The following is a 10,478-nucleotide window of genomic DNA, read 5'->3' as shown; positions in this document are numbered from 1 at the left end:
GCATCTCTGCAGAGCCCCTGCAGTACTGAGCTTTGTTTTCACCGGAGGCTACAGCCACTGGCTACTTCCAGCCACGGTTTAACGTCCGCCCAGGTGGCCCTCGCCTGGCCCAAGCTATTACCCGCGAACACCGCTCTGCTCTCACGGCCTGGTCTTCCCCATCCCACCCTCGCCCGGGGAAGGACATGCCCTCCGCCCTGCCTCTGGCCTGCATGAACTCTAGGAACTTCAGATTCACATTCTAACACATACACAGACACTGTGATCCTCCCCCACCTCCTTCTCAGCACGCCATTTCCTGTCCCTCCCCCGCCCCAATGGGTCAGCTGTCCCTAAGAACAAAGACTGGGTACTGGCCCCTGGTGACAACCGTGTGTGCGGTGGGCTCGAACAGCTGCCTCCAGGGGAGCCCTATGGCTTCCCCATCACGTTTACTAACCGTCCCACACGCCCGGTGGGACACCCACCCTCCCACTCCCCGCCCCGTCCGCTCAGCTCCTGCTTTAGTCCAGTCCTCACAACTCGTCGTCATGGAGTTTCTACTTGAAAGTCACTGCGCTGGGTACAGGGTTTGGGGAGTCACGTTCAAAGAAGCAGACAACTGAACGCAGAGTGTTAGTAAGGGCAGGATCACACAAGCAAAGGCAGACGCTTGCAGGCTTATAAGGAAAGTCCACACCAGGTCCTCAGACCCTGGGGGCGGTTAGGTTCACCCGGGGCCTGGGGCGGCCTCTGAAGGCCCAGGACTGGCCTCAGCCGCTCTGACTAGCCCTCCAGGTCAGCGGCCGCCCGCCTTCCGGACCTCACGGCGGCGAAGCGGATAAGCACCAGGAGCCGGGAGTGGCCGGCTCCACAGCCCGCTAAGGGCTTCAGGTGGGAGAGGCCTGATGAAGAGCGCCTCCCACGGACAGACGGATGGACGGACATTCACAATGGGGAGATTCTGTTGGGAGGGATTGTGGAGGAAGGCTGGAGGATTAGAAGGGGCGCGGGAGACAGGAAGAAAGCGGGGTGCAGGCTGGGAAAACGAGGTGAGGTCAGAGGGCAGCCGAGAGCTGAGGGAGCGCACTGGCAGGCCCTGCGGGGTCTGCTGGGTGCAGGGGAGTTAGTTCCCAGCAGGGCCCGGCAACGCCGCGCTTTTGGAAGGTAATTCAGAAGCACCGCCTGGCACGGAGGAGGGCAGGGCCCCGGTGCAAAGGCTGCTGCTCCACCAGCACTTTCCTGAGGAGCGAGCACTTTGGTCTCCGAGTTCAGGGCCAATGCCTTATCGCCCCTCGTAAACCAATTCAGACGGTTCCAGCCACACACTCAGCCTTGGAGCACCTATTTCTAGCTTATCCGTCTGGATTGTAAATTTCCGAGCTCATTAACCCGAAGGCCAGACGCTGAGTGCGGCCTCCCTGTGTCGCACATGCCAGCCGGTGTCTGTCACGGGCGGGCGGTGGCCTGTGGGCCAACGAACTGCCGATCAGCCCTTTCCTGATGGCTCTCCAGGCTGCCCGCAGCCAGCCTTCCGAGGGCCCTCGGCGGCTTCATTCTCAGGTGTTTCACTGTCCTTATTAAAACCACCGTTTAAAGTTGTATTTGGCCTGGCCGGGGCTCCGTGGTTAGAGCGTCATCCCCATACATCAAGGTTTCAGGTTCCATCCCCAGTCAGGGCACAGACAGGAGGCAACCACAAGCTGGTGTTTCTCTCCCTCCCTCCCTCCCTTCCTCCCTCTCTCTCTTAAAAAAAAAGCAATAAATAAGATTTAAAAAATAGAAGTTATATTAGAGGAGGCAGAAACCTGGATGGGGGCTCCAGGGAGCACATACTTACAAGAATGAGCCCTCTGCCCTGGGACCTGTTTTGCTAGGAACTGACTTCCCGCCTAACACGCTATTTTGACCCTTTTAATAAGAAATCAGAGCGAGCAGCGCAGAAGCTGACACCTGACCAGCAGGAGCGGAGGCTCCAACAAGGGGATTTCACCTAAAATCACTGCGAATCCCGAGAGCAGACCCCACAGGGCACGTATCAAAAGTCAGGCCAACAGGCAGCACCAGCTCGTCGTCTGGAATGAAAATGGCACTTTCCTGGGATGTCGCAGAGTCAGGTCTGTCCTCACCTTGGCCAGGGAGGCTGTGGCGGGTTCTCGCAGGAGCTCCGAGGCGGCTTCCGCTGGCAGGACCACGGAGAGCTTCCCACCTGCAACCAACGGGGAGGAGAGCAGGTGAGCGGGGAGGAGAGCAGGTGAGCGGGAGGAGGGGAGGTGAGCGGGGAGGAGAGCAGGGGAGCGGGAGGAGAGCAGGTGAGCAGAGAGGAGAGCAGGTGAGCGGGAGGAGGGGAGGTGAGCGGGGAGGAGAGCAGGGGAGCGGGAGGAGAGCAGGTGAGCAGAGAGGAGAGCAGGTGAGCGGGAGGAGGGGAGGTGAGCGGGGAGGAGAGCAGGGGAGCGGGAGGAGAGCAGGTGAGCAGAGAGGAGAGCAGGTGAGCGGGAGGAGGGGAGGTGAGCGGGGAGGAGAGCAGGGGAGCGGGAGGAGAGCAGGTGAGCAGAGAGGAGAGCAGGTGAGCGGGAGGAGGGGAGGTGAGCGGGGAGGAGAGCAGGGGAGCGGGAGGAGAGCAGGTGAGCAGAGAGGAGAGCAGGTGAGCGGGAGGAGGGGAGGTGAGCGGGGAGGAGAGCAGGGGAGCGGGAGGAGAGCAGGTGAGCAGAGAGGAGAGCAGGTGAGCGGGAGGAGGGGAGGTGAGCGGGGAGGAGAGCAGGGGAGCGGGAGGAGAGCAGGTGAGCAGAGAGGAGAGCAGGTGAGCGGGAGGAGGGGAGGTGAGCGGGGAGGAGAGCAGGGGAGCGGGAGGAGAGCAGGTGAGCAGAGAGGAGAGCAGGTGAGCGGGAGGAGGGGAGGTGAGCGGGGAGGAGAGCAGGGGAGCGGGAGGAGAGCAGGTGAGCAGAGAGGAGAGCAGGTGAGCGGGAGGAGAGCAGGTGAGCCGGCGGGAGCCCGTGGCCACGGAGGCCGCGTGGGGACTCTCCACCTATCGACTTTCTACTCCACGGCCACCCATTTACAGAGTTTCACTTGCACGGCTTAACCGCAGCTGGAAGGTGTTAGAAAACAAGGCGGCTTACAAACACCCTTTTAGAGAAAGCTTCGTGCGCCCTGGGCCTCCGTAAAAGCCTTTCAAAGGAACGCAGGCCTCCGCTGCTTCCTCAGCTTCTCTCCAGGAGGGAGCTCTCGGGGAGTTGCTGTCGCCTGGCCCTGTTCCCTGTACAAACGCGAGCTCAGCCGCTCCTGTGTCCCGAGGGGGCGACAAGGAGATAGCACATATGCGGCTTGTACCCACTTGGTTTGACATTTGATCACCTAACAGTGGGGCTCGAATCTGTGTGCATCAGGACCACCTGCCGGCAGGAACCAGGACATTCAGCAAGCTGGGGGCCAGGACCCTCAGTGCATCCAGCTGTGGGCCGACCCTCGGTGTGCATCCAGCTGTGGGCCGGGACCCTCGGTGCATCCAGCTGGGGTCCGGGACCCTCGGTGCATCCAGCTGGGGGCCGGGACCCTCGGTGCATCCAGCTGGGGGCCGGGACCCTCGGTGCATCCAGCTGGGGTCCGGGACCCTCGGTGCATCCAGCTGGGGGCCGGGACCCTCGGTGCATCCAGCTGGGGGCCGGGACCCTCGGTGCATCCAGCTGGGGGCCGGGACCCTCGGTGCATCCAGCTGGGGGCCGGGACCCTCGGTGTCTGTATTGCTCTCTATCGCTCAGATGCGCACACATCTTTGTCTCCCACTGGAGTGTAGGCTCCTTGACCAGCAAAACTTAACACGTCTTCAGTCCCTGCAGATATCAAGCTGAGGACTGGAGCATGACAGGTGCTCAGGCCCATGACGCGAAAACGCCAAATAAGCAAGGAACAGAACCACAGTTGGAGGCGACATGCCTTGCCTTCTCTCTTTCATCCGAGTGCTGCCCAGGAGGAAGTTCTTCCAGCCACGGCTCCACCGCTGGCAGCCGCTGCCAGGTGCTGTTTTCGATAGCACAATGGGACTTTGAAACCCTCTGCGCAGGGACTGTCACCCAGACAGTCAGTCCTCGTTCTGATAAGATAGCGCTGTCAGGCATTTACTGCCTGTGCCCACGGCTCCACCTTTCATGCTGCAGTCTGTCTGTCCTCACGTCAGCACACACAGAACATGCATTCTCCGCTTGTGCCCCACACTTTAAAACGGACAGTTTAGTACCATCTCTTGACCAATGACACGAAACAAGGGTGTAGCTAATCCCTAAGCACAATGAACCCACAAATCATTTCTGTTTGACTGTGCAAACTGTTTTTAGAATTTAGACTGAACAAATGTGCCTGAAGTTCCAGAAATCCTCATACACAAAACGATCAGACTCCCCCGGCGTAGCTTATGCTTGCTCCCGTCTCCAGTGCAGGCACAAACCAGGCTTCTTAAAACAACGTCAAATGCGGATTCCTCAAGACTAGATTCTCACTCTAAGCTTGCAGCTCCTGTTCTCTATGGGACGGAAAGGGGAGGAATTACTGGTGTAAGAGGATGTATCCTGTAGTTCGTGCTGAATGTGGTTACAGATAGGTTTTTACGCCCACGGGACTCTGAATCAGTGTTTGCCGTGGGTTGAGAATTAACTGTGTTGAGCCGGGGTAGAATGTCACTGCATTGCCCTGCGTAATACCAGCCCCCCCCATTCCCCCCCACCCCCCTGAGGCATCACCAGACCTCACTGAAGGGTCAGCTCATTTCTGTCTCCGCCGTAAAGAGAAGTTGTTCCTCCAAAACCCACTGCAGTTCTCCACATAAAATAGGCCCTTTCCCGTTGGGCCAAATGCTTCAATAACAGAAACCTGGGCAGTACTGAGCTGCCAGTGCTGCCAGCCAGGACTGCCAGGAGTGGGTGGGGAGCTGGTGTCACCCTGGATTGTGCCCCAGAAGGTGCAGGTGGCAGACGCTGTGTGCACTTCTACGCTTCCCGCCTGAGGGGCGGTCACTCTCTCCCTCCCTCCAGCTCGCCGAATCCTCTTTGGTACGCTCCTCTGGGTGGGCACACTGGACACATCAATGCCAGGTTTACAAGACATAGAGGAAGATTAGAAAAGAACTTTTCAAATATCGTGGCAAAATATAAACAACATAAATTTACCATTAAACATTTTTAAGTGCACAGTGCGGTGGCATTAAGCACATTTACCTTGCTGTGCAACCGTCAGCACCATCTGTCTCCGGAACTTTCCCACCATCCCAAACTAGAACGCTGTGTCCACTGAACAGTAACTTCCCATCTCCCCCTGCCCAGCTCCTGGTAACCACTACCCTCCCCCTGCCTTAGTGGACTTGCTCATTCTAGGTGCCTCATCTAGGTGGAATCATATAATATTTATGTTTTGTGTCTGGCTTATTTCATGTAGTATCATGTCTTCAGGGTTCATCCATGGTATGGCATGTGCCAGAATGTCATTTCTTTTCAAGGGTGAATCATATTCCATTGTTTGTATGTCCCATATTTTGTGTATATATTCGTCGATCCACGGGCATTTGGGTTTTTCTCACCTTTTGGCTGTTGTGAATAATGCTGCTATGAAAATAAGCATACGAATATCTGTTCAAGTCCCTGCTTTCAGTTTTGGGGGTATATACCCCCAGTGCTAGATCACATGGTAATTCCATGTTTAATCTCTTGAGGAACTGCTACGCTGTCTTCCACAGTGGCCACATCATTTTACACTCCTGCCAACGATGCGCAAGGATTACAGTTTCTCTGTAACCTCACCAACACTTGTGACTTTCTTTGTTTTTAATGGTATCCATCTAATGGGTAAGAAGTGGAATCTTGTGTGTTTTTAAATCTTGAGGTTTTGATTTGTATTTCCTAATGATTGTTGATATAGAGCATCTTTTCATGTACTTACTGGCCATGCCATAATTTCTTTGGAAAAAAAATATCAATTCAAGTCCTTTGCCCATTTTTATTTTAAATATATATTTTTATTAATTTCAGAGAGGGAGGGAGAGAGAGATAGAAACATCAATGATGAGAGAGAATCATTGATTGGCTGCCTCCTGCACACCCACTACTGGGGATTAAGCCCACAACCCTGGCATGCGCTCTTGACAGGAATCGAACCCGGGACTCTTCAGTCCTCAGGCCAACTCTCTATCCACTGAGCCAAACCAGCTAGGGCCTTTGCCCATTTTTAATACAGTTGTTTGTTTTGTTGTTGTTGAATTAGAAGTTTTAAAAATATATTCCAGATATTAATCTCTTAGCAAATATATGATTTGCAAATATTTTTTCCCATTCTTTGGGTTGCTTTTTCTCTCTGTTGATAGTATTCTTGGATGCACAAAATTTTTTAATTTTGATGAAGTCTAATTTATCTATTTTATTTTGTGTTACCTGCACTTTTAGTGTCATAGCTAAAAAAACAGTACACAATATTGTCCCAATGTTTTCTTCTAAGAGTTTTATAGTTTTAGTTCTTATGTTTGGGTCTTTGATCTATTTTGAGTTAATTTTTGTATACGGGGTAAGGTAAGGGTCCAACTTCATTCTTTTGCATATGGATATTCAGTTTTCCCAGTATTTGTTGAAAAGACTGTCTCCCCTCCTTCCCTCCTTCCACTGACTGGTCTTGACACCCTTGTCAAAAATCATTTGACCATATAGGTGAGGGGTTTTTATTTGTTTGTTTGTTTGTTTTTTTCTGGGCTCTCTATTCTATTCTATTCTATTCCATTTTTTTATATGTCCATCCAAACTTAGGCCAGTATTGTACTATTTTGAGTACTTTAACTTTGTAGCAAGTTTTGGAATCAGGAAGTGTGAGTCCTACAACTTTGTTCTTCTTTTTCAAGATTGTTTTGTCTATTTGAGGTCTCTTGAGATTCCATATGTGTTTAAGGATGAATTTTTCAATCGTTGGGATTTGGACAGGGATTTCATTGCATCTGTAGATCACTTTGAGTAGTATTGACATTTTAACAATATTATGTCTTCCAGTCCAGGAACAAAGAATGTATTTCCATTTATTTTTTTTTCTTTTAATTTCTTTCAGCAATGTATTATATTTTTCAGTGTACAAGTCTTTTACCTCCTTGGTTAAACTTTTAAAAAGTATTTATGCCCTCGCTGGTTTGGCTCAGTGGGTAGAGCATCAGCCTGTGGACTGAAGGGGCCTGGGTTCAATTCTGGTCAAGGGCACATGCCCAGGTTGTAGGCTCGGTCCCCAGTAGGGGCATACAGGGGGCAGCCACTTGATGATTCTCATCATTTATGTTTCTATCTCTCTCCCTCTCTGAAATCAATTAAAAAATATATTACAAAAAGAGAAAATATGAAAATGCCAATGTTGGTGAGGACATTGGTGGGGCCATTGAAACTCTCACGTACGCTGCTGCTGGGAGTGTAAGATGGAACAACTGCTTCAGAAAACTCGCAGTTTCTTAAGAAATCAAATACACTCCTGGGTATTCACCTAAGATAAAATAAAAACATATGTCCACATAAAACTTACAGAAGAATAAATGCTTATGGCACCTCGATTCATGATAGAGGAAAACTGGACATAGCTCAAAAGCACCTCAACTGCGACACATTCATAACACAGAGCGACTAAGAAGAAAGACAGGAGCAAATAACGAATGCAGCAACAGAAATTAATGAACCTCACAGACATGGTGCCGAATGCAGGAAGAGAGACAGAGGACAGACACAAACACTGTGTGGTTTGCTATCGAAGCTGATAGAAACCAGGTCAGTGGTTGCTCCTGGGGAAGGATTGACTAGCAAAGGTTACAATTAATTATGAGGGGAATTTTCTCTCTAGAGGGAATTTTCTGAAGTGTTAGTTAAGTCTTATCTTTTAAAAAATATATATATATATTTACTGATTTCTAAGAGGAAGGGAAAGACAGAAAGTTTATAAAAATATCAGTGATGAGAGAGAATCATTGATTGGCTGCCTCCTGCACATGAGCATGTGTCCTGACCATGACCTCCTGGTTCATAGGTTGACACTCAACCACTGAGCCACGTCGGCTGGGCAGTTAAGCCTTATCTTGGTAAGGGTATGGGTTACGTGAATGTGTTTGCCAAAACTAATCAAACTGTAAAGTTAAGATCATGCATTTCACTTTATGTAAATCATACTCTGATAAAAAGAATATTTAGAAAAGTATCAGAACTGCATTTAATACTGTATTTTCTAATCAGTAGTAAATGGAAATTTACTTCTTTAACATATTTTTTCAAAACACTGGGAATGTGCTTTATTTGCTAAACTGCTACCTGCTCTGTAACTAAAATTTTTTTTTATTTAAAATGTTTGGCCTTGTACTATCAAGTCATTGTGGACACCAAATGGCGGGGCCGGGGGGCGGGCAGCTATCAAATAATAAAAGGTAAACAGAACAGTTGCGTAGTGGTGACCTGGGTGAGGAGGGGATGAATAAAAGATGGGATAGGGTCGTGGTGAGGTGGCTCAGCCGCTTGGAGCTCTGTCCTGTGCACCAGAAGTTTGTGGGTTTGATTCCCCCAGTCAGAGCACATATCTAGCTTTCAGGTTCAATCCCTGGTCAGACCATGTACGGGAGGCAGCCAGTTGATGTTTCTCTCTCTCAAAAATCCATAAAGACATATCCTCGGGAGAAGATTAAAAAAATAAAATAAAAGATGGGAGGGGGGGCATATTCAAGTAGATGTAAGTGTGGTTTGTTTTGCCTTGCTTTATAAACCCTCAACCCTCCCATTTATTTATTTTTTACATTTTTAAAGTTAAAAATATGTATTCATATAGCAAAAACTTTACCCTTCATGAAAAGAATATAAAATAATATTTAATGTCAACTTTAATTGAAAAAATTCATTCCTTTAAAGTATACAATTCAGTGGTTTTTAATATAGTCACAAAACTGTGCAGCCATCTGCACTATTCCAAAATATTTTAGTCACCTAAAGGGAAATGCCGCATAGCCAGTAGCAGTCACCATTTCCTTTGAGCCCTAGATGTTGCTAATGTGCTTTAGTGTCTCTGTAGAGCTGCCTGTTCTGGACATACAGTATGTAGCAAATCCTATAATATGCGGTGCTTTGCGACTGAAGGTTCGTCATGTGTAGCATGTATTTGTACTTCACCTCTTTTAAGGATGAATAATATTCCAGTGTATGTTTATGTCTCATTTTGTTTATCCATCAGTGATGGACATTAGGGTTATTACAAATAATGCTGCTATAAATAATGCTGCTATAACCTCGTTGGGTTATTGTAAATAATGCTGCTATAAAGGTTGGTAACGAGTTGTTTTTTTTTTTTTAAAGGAACGTTTAAAAAAATATATTTTATGGATTTTTTACAGAGAGAAAGGGAGAGAGATAGAGAGTCAGAAACATCGATGAGAGACATTGATCAGCTGCCCCCTGCACACTCCCCACCGGGGATGTGCCTGCAACCAAGGAACATGCCCTTGACCGGAATCGAACCTGTGCCCTTTTAGTCCACAGGCGGACGCTCTATTCACTGAGCCAAACCGGTTTCGGCGGTAATGAGTTTTTGCCTGAACGTTTGTTTTCATTACTCTCTGATATATACCCGGGAGAGGCAGTGCCGGGTCACGGTAACTCTGAAGTTAATTTGAGGAACTGCCAGGCTGTTTTTCAGAATGGCTGCACCGTCAGTCATTCCACCAGCAATGCATAGGGTTCTAATTTCTCCACATCATCGCCAGCCCTTGTTATTGCCTATTTTATTAGAGCCATCGTGTTCTATTTTAATTGTTGGATTGAGTGGTCACTCCATGTGTATTTGTTGTATTTTGCTTTTTACCAACATAAGTTATATAACTTTTTGTGTGTATTAAATAATATATTTTAAAAAGAACAACAGGCTATGGTTTGGACTTAAGAGGAAGTGGAGAATGAGAAGGAGGGAGGGAGGGAAAAACAGAAAAGGAGAGAGAGAGAGAGAGAGAGAGAGAGAGAGAGAGAGAGAGAGAGAGAGAGAGAGAGAACCTTTTAAAATAGTAAAGAAATTGAAAAGAGAATTAATTTTGTTTCCCATATTATATTGGGGGCAGACAATCTAGTGATAGTGATGAGACAGAAAGTAAAGAGTGGGGGACAATGAGCACACGAGGAAAAGAAGGAAAATGTAAGTTTAAAAAAGAAACCATCTTTGAAACCAAGAAACAGTCTTTAGGAACCTGATGGAAATTAAAAACGAAATCCGCAAACCATTTAAAGAAACATGCGTATATAATTGCACAATGTAAGGAATCCCACAGAATCTGACCTGATGTCCCCTCTGGGGAGGATGCAAGTTCAGTGCTGCCTTCTTCCAAAGTTCATTTTACTCAGCGTCTCTTCAGCAGAAAGAGTGAAGCCAACAAACACTGGCTCACCCTCCCCAAGGTGCGCTTCCCGAAGGCTCAGCTTCACATCACATCGAGCCCCGCCTCGCCCCCACCCGGGTTCCCATTCACTAAACCG

The 10,478-nt window shown here is 48.9% G+C and overlaps 1 protein-coding gene across 1 annotated transcript in view; it reads right to left on the bottom strand.

Annotated features, from left to right (window-relative positions):
• LCT (lactase) overlaps nucleotides 1–5,235 on the bottom strand; it is a 42,151-nt gene extending 36,916 nt beyond the window's left edge. Inside the window, exons 1-2 of the mRNA XM_006767152.2 lie at nucleotides 5,187–5,235; nucleotides 2,109–2,188 (exon numbers count right to left, since the gene is read on the bottom strand). Coding sequence (XP_006767215.1) covers nucleotides 2,109–2,188; nucleotides 5,187–5,235 — 129 coding nt within the window. The remainder of the gene's footprint in view (nucleotides 1–2,108; nucleotides 2,189–5,186) is intronic.
• Between the last annotated feature and the right edge of the window lie 5,243 nt (nucleotides 5,236–10,478).

The sequence above is a fragment of the Myotis davidii genome, unplaced genomic scaffold (genome assembly GCF_000327345.1).
Source record: "Myotis davidii unplaced genomic scaffold, ASM32734v1 scaffold2042, whole genome shotgun sequence".
Classification (NCBI taxonomy): Eukaryota; Metazoa; Chordata; class Mammalia; order Chiroptera; family Vespertilionidae; genus Myotis; species Myotis davidii.
The sequence above is the reverse complement of the archived record's forward strand: the minus strand, read 5'-3'. Positions and strand labels throughout refer to the sequence as shown.